Raw genomic sequence first — 20,185 nt, forward strand, 5'->3', positions numbered from 1 at the left:
TTATTTATTACCTTATTTAACTTCAAAACAATAACTGTACTTCCCATATGTGGGTGTTTTTCATAAGATAAGGAATAAGGAAGGAAAGGAAAGGCCTTTCTAATCGACCTGGCCCGGGTACCCTGGAAGGATATTGACCTCATCCCGTCAGTTGAGGACGCCTGGTCATTCTTTAAAAGTTACTTCCTCACCATATTAGACAAGCATGCTCCGTTCAAAAAATGCATAACCAAGAACAGATATAGCCCTTGGTTCACTCCAGACCTGACTGCCCTCGACCAGCACAAAAACATCCTGTGGCGAACTGCAATAGCATCGAAGAGCCCCCGCGATATGCAACTGTTCAGGGAAGTCAGGAACCAATACACGCAGTCAGTCAGGAAAGCAAAGGCCAGCTTTTTCAAGCAGAAATTTGCATCCTGTAGCTCTAACTCCAAAAAGTTCTGGGATACTGTAAAGTCCATGGAAAACAAGAGCACCTCCTCCCAGCTGCCCACTTCACTGAGGCTAGGTAACACGGTCACCACTGATAAGTCCGTGATAATCGAAAACTTCAACAAACATTTCTCAATGGCTGGCCATGCCTTCCTCCTGGCGACTCCAACCTTGGCCAACAGCCCCGCCCCCCCCCCCCCCGCTGCTACTCGCCCAAGCCTCCCCAGCTTCTCCTTTACCCATATCCAGATAGCAGATGTTCTGAAAGAGCTGGAAAACCTGGACCCATACAAATCAGCTGGGCTTGACAATCTGGACCCCCTATTTCTGAAACTGTCCGCCGCCATTGTCGCACCCCCTATTACCAGCCTGTTCAACCTCTCCTTCGTATCATCTGAGATCCCCAAGGATTGGAAAGCTGCCGCGGTCATCCCCCTCTTCAAAGGGGGAGACACCCTGGACCCAAACTGTTACAGACCTATATCCATCCTGCCCTGCCTATCTAAGGTCTTTGAAAGCCAAGTCAACAAACAGATCACTGACCATCTCGAATCCCACCGTACCTTCTCCGCTGTGCAATCCGGTTTCCGAGCCGGTCACGGGTGCACCTCAGCCACGCTCAAGGTACTAAACGATGTCATAACCGCCATCGATAAAAGACATTACTGTGCAGCCGTCTTCATCGACCTGGCCAAGGCTTTCGACTCTGTCAATCACCATATTCTTATCGGCAGACTCAGTAGCCTCGGTTTTTCTAATGACTGCCTTGCCTGGTTCACCAACTACTTTGCAGACAGAATTCAGTGTGTCAAATCGGAGGGCATGTTGTCCGGTCCTCTGGCAGTCTCTATGGGGGTACCACAGGGTTCAATTCTCGGGCCGACTCTTTTCTCTGTATACATCAATGATGTTGCTCTTGCTGCGGGCGATTCCCTGATCCACCTCTATGCAGACGACACCATTCTGTATACTTCCGGCCCTTCCTTGGACACTGTGCTATCTAACCTCCAAACGAGCTTCAATGCCATACAACACTCCTTCCGTGGCCTCCAACTGCTCTTAAACGCTAGTAAAACCAAATGCATGCTTTTCAACCGTTCACTGCCTGCACCCGCACGCCCGACTAGCATCACCACCCTGGACGGTTCCGACCTAGAATATGTGGACATCTATAAGTACCTAGGTGTCTGGCTAGACTGCAAACTCTCCTTCCAGACTCATATCAAACATCTCCAATCCAAAATCAAATCTAGAGTCGGCTTTCTATTCCGCAACAAAGCCTCCTTCACTCACGCCGCCAAACTTACCCTAGTAAAACTGACTATCCTACCGATCCTTGACTTCGGCGATGTCATCTACAAAATAGCTTCCAATACTCTACTCAGCAAACTGGATGCAGTTTATCACAGTGCCATCCGTTTTGTTACTAAAGCACCTTATACGACCCACCACTGCGACCTGTATGCCCTAGTCGGCTGGCCCTCGCTACATGTTCGTCGTCAGACCCACTGGCTCCAGGTCATCTACAAGGCTATGCTAGGTAAAGTGCCGCCTTATCTCAGTTCACTGGTCACGATGGCTACACCCACCCGTAGCACGCGCTCCAGCAGGTGTATCTCACTGATCATCCCTAAAGCCAAAACCTCATTTGGACGCCTTTCCTTCCAGTTCTCTGCTGCCTGCGACTGGAACGAATTGCAAAAATCTCTGAAGTTGGAGACTTTTATCTCCCTCAACAACTTTAAAAATCTGCTATCCGAGCAGCTAACCGATCGCTGCAGCTGTACATAGTCCATCTGTAAACTACCCACCCAATTTACCTACCTCACCCCCATACTGCTTTTATTTATTTACTTTTCTGCTCTTTTGCACACCAGTATCTCTTCTTGCACATGATCATCTGATGATTTATCACTCCAGTGTTAATCTGCTAAATTGTAATTATTCGATTTATTGCCTACCTCATGCCTTTTGCACACATTGTATATAGATTCTTTTTTTTTTCTACCATGTTATTGACTTGTTTATTGTTTACTCCATGTGTAACTGTGTTGTTGTCTGTTCACACTGCTATGCTTTATCTTGACCAGGTCGCAGTTGCAAATGAGAACTTGTTCTCAACTAGCCTACCTGGTTAAATAAAGGTGAAATAAAATAAAATAAAAAAATTAAAATAAGGAAATGTACGTTTTTTTGTATTGGATTGAGACCAAAAATGATCTATTATATTGACAAGACTGACCATTCTAACAACTGAAACATATGTCATCAACGATGGAAGGCAGGAGAAATCAGGTGAGACCATTTTAGCCAATGAGAGGGCAGATACGCGTGTGACCAACAGGCACAACTAAGTTGTTTTTCTCAAAGTTACCGGAATGCCACGTGAATCAAATTCTATAAGTACATTTGTAACGGCCTAAACATTACAAAACTCCTATTCGATTTCGACACCCTCTCATAGCCCTCCATGCAAAAAAGGGCTTATCTCACGCGGACATATTTTGGGTGCAGTAAATCCTCTCGCTTCACCTCTTCCTCTCTGACGAGACCACTGAACTACAGGATGGGGACGCTGAGGTATAACAATGCCGCGTTCATGTCATAGTCGGAACTAGGAAACTCGAAACTAGCAAACTCGGAAATTTACGAATGTCCTAGTTCCGAAAAGTAGTTGAACGCGTTATAAGAACGGATGGGACCCATACAATCAGTCACACATAGTCGCTTCTTTTTGACGTCATTTTCGGCTGCGACGCAAAAATTCATTTCGGAAAGCTTTCGGTAAAGGAAGTAACGTTAGCTGGCTAATACTACGGGCAAGAATTAGCCACCGATCAACAAGTAACGGTAAGCGAGAATCCCTCATGTCACAACGAGTGTACATAATACTACATTTGGCCTGTTGGCATTGCCATACGTTTTCTAGAGGGATTCGCGCATTTAATATGAATGGGGGATGCAAGATGGATGGAAGCCATAGCTAGCTAACGTTAGCCAGCTAACTTGCTCTTGTTCAAGAGGGCGGTAGTGTCTTTGCTGTTGCGTGTTGTTGCGCTTTCTATTGAAAAGCTGTATATTGTCACGCGAAATCAGAGCGTAGACCTTTCATTCAGCGTGGTTTCGCGTTAGCCCACAGTTCGTCACTAGCCCGCAGTATCTGATGGTCAGTCTGCCAGTTCCCATATAACGTCCATGCAACAGGATACGCCTCCTGTGATGTGCCTCTGTCTGTCAGATGTCAGCCGTCAAACATCATGCAGTTGATGTTCAGTACCAAGTGACAGATAGCTGAATAATGTCTGAATATATAATTGACATAGACAGATCTTATATGTTCATACTTCTCTTGCAGGAGGATGAACCTGGATCCTGGCTGGCTGCTGCTCCTATCCATGTCTCTGGAGGTTTGGTCAGTGCCCCTCGACCGCAATGCAACCCCCCAGGAAGCACAGCCTCCCCAGGAGGACAAACAGGAGGATAATGTGGTACGCCTTTGTTCTCTGTCTGTCTGTGTGTGTTGTCTGTGTGTGTATCCATGTGTGATGTGTGTGGTTGCCTGTCCGTTGCAGGACACAGGCCTATACTATGACCGGTATCTGAGAGAGGTGATTGAGGTGCTGGAGACAGATCCCCACTTCAGAGAGAAACTCCAGACTGCCAACACAGAGGACATCAAGGTCTGTCTCTCTCTCTCTGTTGTTTTCCCCTTGTCTTATAATTTCTGACCTTAGTAGTTTTTCAAAGTATTAACTCACTAAGTACCCCCTCACCTCCTTGTGTAGTACCTATAATGTTACACAAGTCATATATAGTAGGGATTGGCACGGGTTATTAGAATATCTGAATGAACGTTAGTATTCGATTACTTAATGATCTATTTTAACAATGAAAATGCTTGGTCTAAAATTTCATAAAAGTATCTGTGACATTGCTACATAGCCTACAAGGATAGACCCTTACATGAAACATTTTAATAACACAACAGTTTTATGACAGTTTTTATGAGTGCGGCCCATAAAGATGCTCCGGTAGCCTTCACACGTGTAGCTTGTTGTTATTGTTGGTCAATCAAAGCGGTGTTACAGTCGGAGGCTCAATGTGTAGCAAAGGAAGTGGGAGATTTCTAATCGATGCAAAATAGAATAAAAATTACGGAATGAAGTTGGCTAAATGAGAAGGAGTAGGCTACAATGATCAACCAACAGGGAGGCAGTTGTTTCATATGAATGGAGTTGGCTAAATGAGAAGGAGTAGGCTACAATGATCAACCACCAGGGAGGCAGTTGTTTCATATGAATGGAGTTGGCTAAATGAGAAGGAGTGGGCTACAATGATCAACCAACAGGTAGGCAGTTGTTTCATATGAATGAAGTTGGCTAAATGAGAAGGAGTAGGCTACAATGATCAACCACCAGGGAGGCAGTTGTTTCATATGAATGGAGTTGGCTAAATGAGAAGGAGTGGGCTACAATGATCAACCAACAGGTAGGCAGTTGTTTCATATGACTGGAGTTGGCTAAATGAGAAGGAGTAGGCTACAATGATCAACCAACAGGTAGGCAGTTGTTTCATATGAATGAAGTTGGCTAAATGAGAAGGAGTAGGCTACAATGATCAACCACCAGGGAGGCAGTTGTTTCATATGAATGGAGTTGGCTAAATGAGAAGGAGTGGGCTACAATGATCAACCACCAGGGAGGCAGTTGTTTCATATGAATGGAGTTGGCTAAATGAGAAGGAGTGGGCTACAATGATCAACCAACAGGTAGGCAGTTGTTTCATATGATTGAAGTTGGCTAAATGAGAAGGAGTAGGCTACAATGATCAACCACCAGGGAGGCAGTTGTTTCATATGAATGGAGTTGGCTAAATGAGAAGGAGTGGGCTACAATGATCAACCAACAGGTAGGCAGTTGTTTCATATGAATGAAGTTGGCTAAATGAGAAGGAGTAGGCTACAATGATCAACCACCAGGGAGGCAGTTGTTTCATATGAATGGAGTTGGCTAAATGAGAAGGAGTGGGCTACAATGATCAACCAACAGGTAGGCAGTTGTTTCATATGACTGGAGTTGGCTAAATGAGAAGGAGTAGGCTACAATGATCAACCAACAGGTAGGCAGTTGTTTCATATGAATGAAGTTGGCTAAATGAGAAGGAGTAGGCTACAATGATCAACCACCAGGGAGGCAGTTGTTTCATATGAATGGAGTTGGCTAAATGAGAAGGAGTGGGCTACAATGATCAACCACCAGGGAGGCAGTTGTTTCATATGAATGGAGTTGGCTAAATGAGAAGGAGTGGGCTACAATGATCAACCAACAGGTAGGCAGTTGTTTCATATGATTGAAGTTGGCTAAATGAGAAGGAGTAGGCTACAATGATCAACCACCAGGGAGGCAGTTGTTTCATATGAATGGAGTTGGCTAAATGAGAAGGAGTGGGCTACAATGATCAACCAACAGGTAGGCAGTTGTTTCATATGAATGAAGTTGGCTAAATGAGAAGGAGTAGGCTACAATGATCAACCACCAGGGAGGCAGTTGTTTCATATGAATGAAGTTGGCTAAATGAGAAGGAGTAGGCTACAATGATCAACCACCAGGGAGGCAGTTGTTTCATATGAATGAAGTTGGCTAAATGAGAAGGAGTAGGCTACAATGATCAACCAACAGGGAGGCTGTTGTTTAATATGACTGGAGTTGGCTAAATGAGAAGGAGTGGGCTACAATGATCAACCATCAGGGAGGCTGTTGTTTAATATGACTGGAGTTGGCTAAATGAGAAGGAGTAGGCTACAATGATCAACCACCAGGGAGGCTGTTGTTTAATATGACTGGAGTTGGCTAAATGAGAAGGAGTAGGCTACAATGATCAACCACCAGGGAGGCTGTTGTTTAATATGACTGGAGTTGGCTAAATGAGAAGGAGTGGGCTACAATGATCAACCATCAGGGAGGCTGTTGTTTAATATGACTGGAGTTGGCTAAATGAGAAGGAGTAGGCTACAATGATCAACCACCAGGGAGGCTGTTGTTTAATATGACTGGAGTTGGCTAAATGAGAAGGAGTAGGCTACAATGATCAACCACCAGGGAGGCTGTTGTTTAATATGACTGGAGTTGGCTAAATGAGAAGGAGTAGTCTACAATGATCAACCACCAGGGAGGCTGTTGTTTAATATGAATGGAGTTGTCGTAGACAATTACGAGGAGTGCCGCAAAATAGCCTCAATTAGCCTTTCTGCTTTAGCTTGCTAGCTGACTAACTCAACTGGCTACTGTAGCCAGCTAGCTTCTTTACAATGATTTGGTTCAGTCAAGACCAGTACTACCAGATAGTATGATAGATAACTTGTTGCTGCCATAGGTTTTCTAACTAGCACGAGCCGGTTTGTCTACTTTTTCTCTCTCCCTTTGTGCCACACACACCGGCCCCTGCTCCTCTCTTGCACCTCACTTACCCTTCTGCTGAAACGCGTAGGGTACCGTTTTCTTTAAAACATATATTTCTACAATCCAGATATCTGGAAAAAATATCATATTTGAATAGTGAAATAATTTCAAATGCCCATCCCTAATCTATAGTGTACATACTGTATGTCGAGTGTGTAAATTCTTTGTCTATACATTCTGTCTGTATTCTGTCTGTTTATTGTGGCAGCATCAAGTCACTGGGTCAAGTTCCTGGTACATGTACAGTAAATGTCCTGGCGAATAAAGGTGAATCTGATATGCGTCTGACTGACTGTCCATCTTCTTCAGAATGGTCGTCTCAGTAAGGAGCTGGACCTTGTGGGGCACCATGTTAGAACTCGTCTGGATGAGCTGAAGAGACAGGAGGTGTCTCGCCTCAGGATGCTGCTCAAAGCCAAACTGGACAGCACCAACACACAGAGTGAGGGTTTCTAAAGGCCTGGGAGACCAAGATTATATATGTTTTCTCAGTCACTTGAACCCCTCTGTTTATCCCCAAGGTTTACAGATGGACCATGCCTCTCTGTTGAAGCAGTTTGAACACCTGGATCCACACAATCAGAACACCTTTGAGGCCAAAGACCTTGAGCTGCTCATCTCAACGGTAATGCAGTGAGCATAGAGTCCAGGGCCTGTATTTTTATTCATAGAACATCTAAGAGTAGGTGCAGATCTAGGATCAGTTTAGCCTTTTCAAATCAAATTTTATTGGTACACATACACATATTTATTGTGTACACACACATATTTATCAGATGCTATTGCGGGTGTAGCAAAATGCTTGTGTTCCTATTTCCAACAGTGCAGTAGTATCTAACAATAAACAACAATACACACAAATCTAAAAGTAAAAGAAGGGATTGAAGAAATGTATAAATATTAGGACGAGCAATGTTAGAGTGGCATTAACTAAAATGCCATAGAATACAGTATATACATATGAGATGAGTAAAGCAGTATGTAAACATTATTAAAGTGACTAGTGTTCCATTATTAAAGTGGCCAGTGATTCCATGTCTATGTATATAGGGCAGCAGCCTCTAAGGTGCAGGGTTGAGTAACCGGGTGGCAGCCAGCTAGTGATGGCTATTTAACAGTCTGATGGCCTTGAGATAGAAGCTGTTTTTCAGTCTCTCAGTCCCAGCTTTGATGCACCTGTACTGACCTCGCCTTCTGGATGATAGCGGGGTGAACAGGCTGTGGCTCGGGTGGTTGATGTCCTTTTTGGCCTTCCTGTGACATCGGGTGCTGTAGGTGTCCTGGAGGGCAGGCAGTGTGCCCCCGGTGATGTGTTGTGCAGACCGCACTACCCTCTGAAGAGCCCTGCGGTTGCGGGCAGAGAAGTTGCCATACAGGGGGTGAAACAGCCCGACAGGATGCTCTCAATTGTCCATCTGTAAAAGTTTGAGTGTCTTAGGGGCCAAGACAAATTTCTGCAGCCTCCTGAGGTTGAAGAGTAGTTGTTGCTCCATCTTCACCACACTGTGTGGGTGGATCATTTCAGATTGTCAGTGATGTGTACGCCGAGGAACTTGAGGGTACTATGGTGTTGAAAGCATTGTTCCGTAGGTATTCCTCTTGTCCAGATGGGATAGGGCAGTGTGCAGTGCGATGGCGATTGCATCGTTTGTGGATCTATTGGGGCGGAAAGCAAATTGAAGTGGGTCTAGGTTGTAAGGTAGCGGTGATATGATCCTTAACTAGCCTCTCAAAGCACTTCATGATGACAGAAGTGAGCGCTATGGGGAAATAGTCATTTAGTTCAGTTACCTTTGCTTTCTTGGGTACAGGAACAATGGTGGACATCTTGAAGGTAGTGGGGTCAGCAGACTGGGATAGGGAGAGATGGAATATGTCTGTCAACACTCCAGACAGCTGGTCTGCACATGCTCTGAGGACGCTTCTAGGGATGCGGTCTGGGCTGGCATTCTTGCGAGGGTTACCACGCTTAAATGTCTTGCTCACGTCAGCCACGGAGAATGGGAGCCTACAGTCCTTGAAAGCGGGCCGTGTTGGTGGCACTGTTATCCTCAAAGCGGGCGAAGAAGGCGTTTAGTTTGTCCGGGAGCAAGACGTCGGTGTCCGCGACGTGGCTGGTTTTCCCTTTGTAATCTGTGATTGTCTGTAGACCCGGCCACATACGTCTCGTGTCTGAGCCATTGAATTGCGACTCCACTTTGTCTCTGTACTGACGTTTTGCCTTACGGAGAAAATAACTACACTGTTTGTATTCGACTATATTCCCAGTCACCTTGCCATGGTTAAATGCAGTGGTTCGCGCTTTCAGTTTTGTGCGACTGCTGCCATCTATCCACGGTTTCTGGTTTGGGTAGATTTTAATAGTCAGTGGGAATAACATCCTCTATACACTTCCTGATGAACTCAGTCACCGTGTCTTTGTATACGTCAATGTTATTCTGAGGTTACCCAGAACATATCCCAGTCCGCTTGATCAAAACAATCTTGAAGCATGGATTCCGATTTGTCAGACCAGCGTTGACTAGACCTTAGCACTGGTACTTCCTGTTTGAGTTTCTGCCTATAGGAAGGGAGGAGCAAAATGGAGTCGTGATCTCATTTGCCGAAGGGAGGGTGGGGGAGGGCCTTGTAGGCATTTCGAAAGAGTTACAGTGGTCGAGTGTTATCAGAGCGAGTACTACAGCCAATGTCTTGATAGAACTTCGGTAGCGTTTTCCTCAAATTTGCTTTGTTAAAGTCCCCAGCTACAATAAATGCGGTCTCAGGATATGTGGTTTCCAGTTTGCATAAAGTCCAGTGTAGTTCCTTGAGGGCTGTCGTGGTATTGGCTTGAGGGGGAATGTACACAACTGTGACTAGAACCGGAGAGAATTCTCTTGGGAGGAAATACGGTCGGCATTTGAATTTGAGGTATTCTAGGTCGGGTGAACAAAAGGACTTGAGTTCCTGTATGTTATCACAATCACACCATGAGTAGTTAATCATGAAACATACACCACCGCCCTTCTTCCCAGGGAGTTCTTTATTCCTGTCTGCGCAATGTACTGAGAACCCAGCTGGCTGTATGGACGGGGACAGTATATCCCGAGAGACTCTGTTTCACAGAATCATGGCTATGTTACAGTCCCTGATGACTCTATGGAGGGGGATCCTTGCCCTGAGCTCATCTACTTTATTGTCCAGAGTAATATACTTGGAAGCGGTGGAGGGTGTGCAAGCCTCCTGAGTATTCTGGAAAGTTGTATTCCTGGTCGTAATGCTAATGAGTTACCTGCTGCTCCGAATTCCAAAAGTTATTTCCGGCTGTATGTAATAACACAAAAAAACGTTCTGGGCTAATAATGTAAGAAATAACACACAAAAAAACGAAATACTGCAACGTTGCTTAAGCGCCAGAAGCAGAGCTGCCATGTATGTCTGTCGGCGCCATCTTGCCATCTTTTATCATAATTAATGCGATTTATATTGGGTGCTAATCCTAGATCAGTATTCCTACTCTGGAAAGCGTTATGAATACGGGCCCTGATTCTTATCATAACACTGGTGTTGATGTACTTCATTATCCCCTTGTCCTTGTCCTCTGCCTCCCTGCTAGGTCGATGTACTTCAGTGTTCCCCTCATCCTTGTCCTCTGTCTCCCTGCTAGGCCAATGTATATCAGTATCCCCCTTGTCCTCTGCCTCCCGCTAGGCCAATGTACAGTACCAGTCAAAAGTTTGGACACACTTACTCATTGAAGGGTTTTTCTTTATTTTTTTAAATATTTTCTACATTGTTGAATAATAGTGACGACATCAAAACTATGAAATAGCACATGGAATCATGTAGTCACCAAAAAACGGTTAAAAAAATCTAAATATTTTAGATTCTTCAAAGTAGCCACCCTTTTCCTTGATGACAGCTTTGCACACTCTTGGCATTCTCTCAACCAGCTTCATGAGGAATGGTTTTCCAACAGTCTTGAAGGAGTTCCCACATATGCTGAGCATTTGTTGGCTGCTTTCCCTTCACTCTGTGGTCCAACTCATCCCAAACCATCTCAATTTGGTTGAGGTCGGGTGATTGTGGAAGCCAGGTCAACTGATGCAGCACTCATCACTCCTTCTTGGTCAAATAGCCCTTACACAGCCTGGAGGTGTGTTTCGGGTCATTGTCCTGTTGAAAAACAAATAATAGTCCCACTAAGCGGAGGGCGTATCGCTGCAGAATGCTGTGGTAGCCATGCTGGTTAAGTGTGCCTTGAATTCTAAATAAATCACAGACAGTGTCACCAGCAATGCACCATCACATCACCTCCTCCATGATTCACAGTGGGAGATCATCTATTCACCTACTCTGCGTCTCACAAAGACATGGCGGTTGGAACCAAATATCTCAAATTTGGACTCATCAGACCAAAGGACAGATTTCCACCGATCTAATGTACATTGCTCATGTTTCTTGGTCCAAGCAGATCTCTTCTTTTTGGTGTCCTTTGGTAGTGGTTTCTTTGCAGCAATTCGACTATTTAGGCCTAATTCACGCAGTCTCCTCTGAACAGTTGATGTTGATGTGTCTGTTACTTGAACTCTGTGAATCATTTATTTGGGCTGCAATCTGAGGTGCAGTTAATTAATGCTAATGAATTTATTCTCTGCAGCAGAGGTAACTCTGGGTCTTCCTTTCCTGTGGCGGTCCTCATGAGAGCCAGTTTCATCATAGTACTTTATGTTTTTTCCGATTGCACTTGAAGAAACGTTCATAGTTCTTGAAATGTTCCAGATTGACTGACCTTAATGTCTTAAGGTAATGATGGACTGTTGTTTTCTCTTTGCTCAAATGCATTAAGAAGGAAAGAAAGTCCACCAATTAACTTTTAACAAGGCACACCAGTTAATTGAAATGCATTCCAGGTGACTACCTCATGAAGCTGGTTGAGAGAATGCCAAGAGTGTGCAAAGCTGTAATCAAGGCAAAGGGTGGCTACTTTGAAAAATCTCAAATGCATTTTGATTTGTTTATCACTTTGTGGTTACTACATGATTCCATATGTGTTATTTCATAGTTTGTCTTCACTATTATTGTACATTGTAGAAAATAATTAAGGAGTAGGTGTATCCAAAATGTTGATTGGTACTGTACATCAGTATCCCCCTTGTCCTCTGTCTCCCTGCTAGGCCAGTGTACATCAGTATCCCCCTTGTCCTCTGTCTCCCTGCTAGGCCAGTGTACATCAGTATCCCCCTTGTCCTCTGTCTCCCTGCTAGGCCAGTGTACATCAGTATCCCCCTTGTCCTCTGTCTCCCTGCTAGGCCAGTGTACATCAGTATCCCCCTTGTCCTTTGTCTCCCTGCTAGGCCAGTGTACATCAGTATCTCCCTCATTCTTGTCCTCTTGTCTCCCTGCTAGGCCACTAAAGACCTAGAGAACTACGATGCAGAGAGACATGATGAGTTCAAACGGTATGAGATGCTGAAGGAGCACGAGAGACGGGAGTACCTCAAGGGTCTAGACCAGGAGAAGAGAGAGAAGGAGGAGAAGAGGATGGAGGAGCTGAAGGATAAACACCGCAAGCACCCCAAGGTCAACGCTCCGGTGAGAGAGAAAGATGGAGAGAGCGAGTAAGATGGAGGGAATGCTTTTTGTATGCGAGATCAGTAGAATGGAATCTCTCTTTTCTATCTCTCCATCAGGGCAGTGTAGCTCAACTGCGTGAGGTATGGGAGGAGACGGATGGACTGGACCCAACAGAGTTTAACCCAAAGACCTTCTTCAAACTGCATGGTCAGTTAAGTTGCACTCTACTATTACATGATGATGACGTTTGTATGTGTTCAAATAATGTTTATTTTCCTCACTGTAGATGCAAATGGAGATGGTGTTTTAGATGAGCAGGAACTAGAGGCCCTCTTTGCCAAAGAGGTAACGCACATTCTTCTCACGTGTGTGTGTGTGTGTCCGTGCGGTATAGTAACAGCTCTCTCCTGCCCTCTACCACCAGCTGGAGAAGGTCTACGACCCAAAGAATGAGGAGGATGATATGATGGAGATGGAGGAAGAGAGGCTGAGGATGAGGGAGCATGTCATGAAGAATGTTAGTATTATTTGGATTTCTGTCCTTCTCTGTTTTAACCCTCCATTCATGTTTTTACTTGTTTTTGTGTCTTTATCCCTCTCTCCTCTCTCTCTGTTCACCTCTCATCCGTTCACTCTCTGTCTGTTCATCTCTCATCCGTTCACTCTCATCGGTTCACTATCGGTTCACCTCTCATCCGTTCACTGTCTGTCGGTTCACCTCTCATCCGTTCACTGTCTGTCGGTTCACCTCTCATCCGTTCACTGTCTGTCGGTTCACCTCTCATCCATTCACTCTGTCGGTTCACCTCTCATCCGTTCACTCTCGGGCTGTTATCTATTACTTTTTTCAGCTGTTTTCTGTTTTGACAGGTGGACATCAATCAAGATCGACTCGTCAGCCTGGAAGAGTTCCTTAAATCAACAGACAAGAAAGAGTTCAACAACCCTAAAGAATGGGATGTAAGTGAGTGAGGGACGTTGGGTCACTTTATAGTTTGTGTGTTGAGTCATGTCAGACTTGTCTTCTCCATCCCTCCAGACTTTAGATGACACCAAGCCGGTGTTCACAGAGGCTGAGCTCCAGCGGTTTGAGGCGGAGCTGCGGACCAAGGAGGAGGAGCTGGGTAGGAGGGCGGAGTCTCTTCGTCAGGAGCAGGATCTGCTGAAGGAGAGGGGCAAGGCCCTGGAGGCCCAGAGACGAGAGTACCAACAGGTAGACAACCACCACTTACTCTGCACAGTGGTATGGAGGACAGCCATACTATGAACAGCCAAATACTGCAGAATAAGCCATACTGTCGCTATAGCGATTATATCTTCAATGAAATATGAAACTATGAGTAGCCATATGATGAAATGTTTGTCTGATTCTGTCAGGCAGTGCTAGAGATGTCTCAGAGGAAGGAGAAACAGGCAGTGGAGGGGCAGCCTCCTACGGGTCCTAACGGAGAACTACAGTTCCACCAAGAGATGCAGAAACTGGAAGATCAAGGTAAACGGGATAGACGAGATAAAAAGGGCGGGGATGGAGTGAGTTGGGGACATTTTTGCTTTTGTCTCCTCTGAGGGGTTCTTTCAGTAATGGAATGTTCTCTCTGGTGCTCTCATTCAGGTGCTAAAGCTCCTGTTGAACAAGAAGTCCAAGAGGCCCAGAATAACCTGCCTGTAGAACCACCACAGAACCTGCCCATACACACCTAATGCAGCACCCTGATACACATAGGGTTGCAATGGGAGGGTATATTGCTGGACACTTTCTAAGTTTACCAGTAAACTACCAGAATTTGTGTAACTTTCAAGGAATATATGGAATTTTATCAGATGACATCTAGTGTCTTTTTTTTGGTACTTCAGATTATCACAGGTGTTAGTGAGCATGGTTACATGCGCACCATAATTTGATTTTGTTTAAAACATTTACATGCTTTGCAAGAAGAACGATTTCCCTAACAATCCTGTTTACATCTGAAATCAGGCTACTGATGGGACTGCAGATAAATTCCAAAAATCAGCAATCTAAAAAATATGTTCGACCACAGTGGCCAAACTGTTTTGCAAAACCTTTTTGATTCTGAGTTGGGACATATAAAGTTTGTATGTGAAAACAATTTCTAATATGCATACTTTGTTTTTTCCAAATTCACGCATAAGAGGGAGTCTTGCAACCGGTGCTGGCGCAAATCAAATACACAGCTAGAATGCAGTAATATGAAAGATTCCCTAGAAAACCAGATGTTTTAATCGACGTATGCTTACTTAGATTTTGACCATACGCAGATTTAAGATAAGCAGAGTAAGGTGTTCACATGACTATTTCCATACTTGGCCTACTGCCATAATTAGTTTAATATCGAATTATTAGTGTGCATGTAAACATACTCATGAATTATCTCTGGCCCTCTGTGTGGCCTTATCAGATGTAAAATATATACAATAATTAAATGAGATGACAAAGGTGTAAAACATCCTAAATATAAACCATCAACGTAGTGAATGTCATTGGTGTTTTAATATGAGGGTTTCAGAATAAAATAGCCTTTGTATCTTACAGACTTGTTTATTTTACGATGTCAATATGTCTTTGTTGTAAATATTTAGGGGTCAAACTGGTGGCAGTTGTGAAAAAATACAATAGTTTGAAAAGTTTGTTGAGTGAATTGAAAACAATGCAATTGTTGATTAGATGCTTTTCCAAAATTATTTAGGTTATTTTTCTCTTGAACCATATAGTCTATCCACTAGAAACTCAAGGACATTATGGTCACAGATATAAAAAATGTTATACTATATATGAATAACATTTTTTTAGTTCAAGTATAAATCACCAAAGTTACCATAGATTACCTGTTATTTACCAAAATTACGGAGGATTCCAGTAACTTTGGTAAAATAGTGGTAACTGTGCAACCCTAGATACATACACGCTCTCGCAGGAACTCATCTCTTTCACTGACACACATATCCAGATGGGTACAGCAGATGACATCATACAGCACAAACACACAACCCCAGTCAGTCAAGCACATCGTATCGTCCCCTGGCACAGTCCCGGTGTTTACCTATCTCTGTGGTTTACATTTGATCTCAATAAATTATTCAACTCACTGGACCTAGCCTTCTTCATTTTTAAATTCTCTGTCATGCCTGTGAAATGACTGTCTATAGATATTCTGCCCTTATGTTGTCTGTCTGTGTTGTATACCTAGCTTACTATTTCCACTGTTTTCCCCCAAAAGTCACATTTCTGATTTGTGACCCCTAACCCTTTCCCAGATGAGGTACATTGTTTGAATATGTAATTCCCAATCCCTTCTGCCTTCACACTCCTAGTTGACCTTTGACCTCTCCTGCCAGTAACTCATTTGTCTATTGGCCAATGGGATCTTGCATGCTTCTGTACATTGTTGTTATTCCAGCCTTGTCCCTTCTGACATCACCCTTCTTATTTTAAATGTATTTTAAACATTCTGTTGTAGTAATGAATCCCTTCGGTGTCTCTGTACTGTGCTCTCTCTTTTCCTCTACTGTTGTCCAGTGGTATGGTTCCCTGGGGAGTATGTGCTCATCGTTGTTGTCTCCCATGGAATGGGTCCCCTGGCACACAGTGCATTCCTACCCTGCATTCCACTCACCCCCGGTGACTTCAATGATGACCTCACTGCCCCTTCTTTCTGGGTGGCGATACAGCTGTTAGCTGTCAATCACTCCGCTGCTGGTGATGTCACTGCTCAGGGATGGACATATCTGTGTGTTTAGCAACATCGGCACTGTCATTTTTCTTCAAAATGTAATATTTTTTATTCTCAGTCTGGCAGTAGGTGAGACAAGTATGTGACAACATAAAGGAGAGACAGCTGGATGTAATCTCAAGTTATGAGCAACATAAGTTTTATATGTGACCGTTTTGAACATCTATATGGTTGGACAACATGCAGTACCAGAGCAACACAGCAGATGATGGTCGACACTGATCAAACTGAGTGTCCCTCACACAGAGTTATGTAACTGTCTTTCCTTTTTTATCTATAAAGGAATCATCTTTCAGCTTTGATATTTACAGCTCCTCACCTCCATCTTGGAGTTTGGCGGGGTGGTTACTTAATGAGTTGTTTATGGTGGTGACCCGTGTTATCTTGTTCTTATTTGTCCAATGTCCATAGCCTGAGGCACAGCACAGCCTCTGTTCTCATGTGTTAGTTCTCTGGATAGAACAACTGACTGTCTCTCTGCCTGTGACCTTTGGAACCCCCAATGAACCCCCTGGAACCTGAAGGACTCACCAGATAATAATAGGAAATTATACCATTATGGAATGATCCTACTATTAGATATAGTGCTGATGCTGCTGACACATGTCTTCTTCACCATCATCTCCAGATCAGAGACTCTGTCACATTTTCAACCTCTCCCTGTCTGAGTCTGTAATACCAACATGTGTCAAGCAGACCACCATAGTCCCTGTGCCCAAGAACACTAAGGTAACCTGCCTAAACGACTACAGAGCCTTAGCACTCACGTCTGTAGCCATGAAATGCTTTAAAAGGCTGGTCATGGCTCACATCAACACCATCATCCCAGAAACCCTAGACCCACTCCAATTTGCATACCTTCCCAACAGATCCACAGATGATGCAATCTCTATTGCACTTCACACTGCCCTTTCACACCTGGACAAAAGGAACACCTATGTGAGAATGCTATTCATTGACTACAGCTCAGCGTTCAACCCTATAGTGCCCACACAGCTCATCACTAAGCTAAGGACCCTGGGACTAAACACCTTCCTCTGCAACTGGATCCTGGACTTCTTGATGGGCCGCCCTCAGGTGGTAAGGGTAGGTAACAACACATCTGCAACGCTGATCCTCAACACGGGGGCCCCTCAGGGGTGCGTGCTCATTCCCCACCTCTACTCCCTGTTCACTCATGACTGCACGACTCCAACACCATCATTAAGTTTGCTGATGACACAACAGTGGTAGGCATGATCACAGACAACGATGAGACAGCCTATAGGGAGGAGGTCAGAGACCTGACTGTGTGGTGCCAGGACAACAACCTCTCCCTCAACGTGATCAAGACAAATGAGATGATTGTGGACTACGGGAAAAGGAGGAACGAGCACACCCCCGTTCTCATCGACGGAGCTGTCGTGGAGCAGGTTGAGCGCTTCAAGTTCCTTGGCGTCCACATCACCAACAAAGTAACGTGGTCCATGCACACCAAGACAGCCGTGAAGAAGGCACAACAAAACCTATTCTCAGGAGACTGAAAAGATTTGGCACGGGTCCTCAGATCTTCAAAAGGTTTTACAGCTGCACCATCGAGAGCATCCTGATGGGTTGCATCACTGCCTGGTATGGCAACTGCTCGGCCTCCGACTGCTAGGCTCTACAGAGGCCCAGTACATCACCGAGGCCAAGCTTCCTGCCATCCAGGACCTCTATACCAAGCGATGTTAGAGGAAGGCCCTAAAAATTGTTAAAGACTCCAGCCACCCTAGTCATAGACTGTTCTCTCTGCTACCGCACGACAAGTGGTACCAGAGCGCCGGTACTAGGTCCAAGAGGCTTCTAAACAGTTCTACTTCCAAGCCATAAGACTCCTGAACATCTAATCAAATGGCTGCCCAGCCCAGACTATTTGCATTGCCCCCCCCCCCCCCCTCTTATACGCTGCTGCTACTCTCTGTTATTATTTATGCATAGTCACTTTAATAACTCTACCTACATGTAGATATTACCTCAATTATCTCGACACCGGTGCCCTGCACATTGACTCTGTACCAGTACCCCCTGTTTATAGCCTCGCTACTGTTATTTACTGCTGCTCTTCAATTATTCGTTATTCTTATCGTTTACTTTTTTTGTGTATTTTCTTAAACTGCATTTTTGGTTAAGGGCTTGTAAGTAAGCATTCCACTGTAAAGTCTACCCCTGTTGTATTTGGCGCATGTATTTTTATTTTATTTTATTTGTAATTAGGCCATGGTGCAGTATCCATATTTACCTGCAGAGGGAGACATTGAATCAGTGCAGAAACAGCACAAATGTGGAAAGATATGGACGCAGAGTTCTTTCTGTCATTAGCCTCACTCTCCTATTGAGAGCTTTGTAGAAAAACACCCATACCTTTGGGCTGTTAACCTAACCAATATGCCTACAGATCAATACAATTTAATTCTGTCCAGTTCTGCACTTGAATCCTGCAGATGGGTGTTCTGTTAGACATTGTGCTGAGCTTTCACTAATAGACCATTCAGATAAAGGTTGTTTAAAAAGCACATACATTTTCCAATTCCCAGTGTGTGGGTGAACTTCTCATCTGGTCTGGTGTCTTCTGAGGGGAGGCATCAGTGTCAGCCAGTCCTCTCCCTGCAACAGCAAGGTATAGGACAGAGAGTTGCTGAAACCTGTTATGTCATATGTGTCCTATCCATTGTCACTATCTGCACACTGTGGAATCTCAGAGAGCAAGTCTTTGGAATAATAACAGTATTTGTGATTTGGCATGAGTTGGATGTGGGATTTAAATGTTGATAATGGGCAGGCAGATCAAGTGTCTTTTCAATAAGGTCTTTGGCCAAAGAGTGGTGGATTACGAATGTATCTTAAGGAAAGAAGAGAAAGGGCATCATGGGAGACAGGGACTGAGGATCTGTTTGGCTCTCTATGAGGTCAGACTGCTGCCACCTCTGGTCTGACCCTGACCTTAGTCTGACCTGGAAGGAGAGAGGGAGAGATGTGCGTGTTTTATATGATAAACTATGCAATGGACACACTTTTCTGTCTGACAATTATTGTTCTTGACATCACATCTGTACTTATCTGAAGTGGGGACCCACAGACTTACTCAGACTATTAACACATTCATTCTACTAAGTGTCTCGATGATGCAATAGCTTTCTGTCTCTTCTCCAAAGGAAAGATTATTGCCTATTTGAATGCTCTCTCTGTGCATTACAATGACATCATCCTCGAAGAGAAAATTACGTCATCCCTTCAGGGACCCTTCTTACCGCCCCAACCAATTGAGCTGAAACCAATTTAAATGTTTTCTATTGGCCCTGCCAGTTCCAGAAAACGCCTTCTCTTGCCTTCGGTTGGTTGAAGTGTAACCGATGCCCTGTGGTGATTGGTGCCAACTGCACATCGGTCTGTGCGTCCGACCATGAGAAGAATACAGAGGTGGAGAGGACTAGCGGGTAATTTGGTTTTGACATGTATAGACGATTTGCATTTCTGTAGAAATACGTTCAAAATCCATGATATACACAGTTGAAAATGGAAAGATCTGAAAATAACACATTCTTTTATCATAAACCATATTTAGGCCTAAACATTTAACCACCCACTTTGCACAACAAAACATTAAAAGGTGAAATATGTTGAAGACAAAAAGGAATATTTGTGATATACATAGTTTATTATGGGGGGTCACGGTCAAAAAGCCAGTGTGAGCAATAAGTGAGTTTTGAGCTGTGAATGACGCAGTTCTCATACTAGACACCAGAGGGGGAGAATGTTTCACTGTAGCCTACAATATGAGGCTATATTAGTCATTCTCTGATTTCCATACATGCCGGGTCTAACATTGAATGTGAGTGTAATTTTAATGTGTGTCAATGTAAAATGAAATCACGACTGTGCCCTCATGAGTGTGTGCGCGCGCGCTCCCATGCATGATCAATTAATTGTATAGCCCCGCGTGCGTGAGTGGGCGCGTGATAGCTGCGA

General features: G+C 44.3%; 1 protein-coding gene across 1 annotated transcript; it reads left to right on the forward strand.

Moving 5' to 3' along the window:
• The first annotated feature begins 3,166 nt into the window (after nucleotides 1–3,166).
• On the forward strand, nucleotides 3,167–15,553 carry LOC129824963 (nucleobindin-2-like). Its single transcript, XM_055884571.1, has 13 exons — nucleotides 3,167–3,285; nucleotides 3,791–3,923; nucleotides 4,008–4,115; nucleotides 7,203–7,335; nucleotides 7,415–7,518; nucleotides 12,282–12,467; nucleotides 12,566–12,656; nucleotides 12,736–12,794; nucleotides 12,874–12,966; nucleotides 13,320–13,409; nucleotides 13,489–13,662; nucleotides 13,827–13,941; nucleotides 14,062–15,553. The coding sequence occupies exons 2-13, from the start codon at nucleotides 3,795–3,797 to the stop codon at nucleotides 14,148–14,150; spliced, it is 1,371 nt and encodes a 456-aa protein (XP_055740546.1). The 5' UTR covers nucleotides 3,167–3,285; nucleotides 3,791–3,794; the 3' UTR covers nucleotides 14,151–15,553.
• Nucleotides 15,554–20,185: the final 4,632 nt, after the last annotated feature.

This window comes from Salvelinus fontinalis, chromosome 2 (genome assembly GCF_029448725.1).
Source record: "Salvelinus fontinalis isolate EN_2023a chromosome 2, ASM2944872v1, whole genome shotgun sequence".
Lineage (NCBI taxonomy): Eukaryota > Metazoa > Chordata > Actinopteri > Salmoniformes > Salmonidae > Salvelinus > Salvelinus fontinalis.

What these genes read in the sequence shown, in the direction of transcription:
- LOC129824963 (XM_055884571.1), top strand. Translation starts at nt 3,795, where the DNA reads ATGAACCTGGATCCTGGCTGGCTGCTGCTCCTATCCATGTCTCTGGAG. An exon ending in GGGAGCATGTCATGAAGAAT is followed by an intron (nt 12,967 to 13,319) that starts GTTAGTATTATT and finishes CTGTTTTGACAG; the next exon opens with GTGGACATCAATCAAGATCG. An exon ending in ACAACCCTAAAGAATGGGAT is followed by an intron (nt 13,410 to 13,488) that starts GTAAGTGAGTGA and finishes CCATCCCTCCAG; the next exon opens with ACTTTAGATGACACCAAGCC.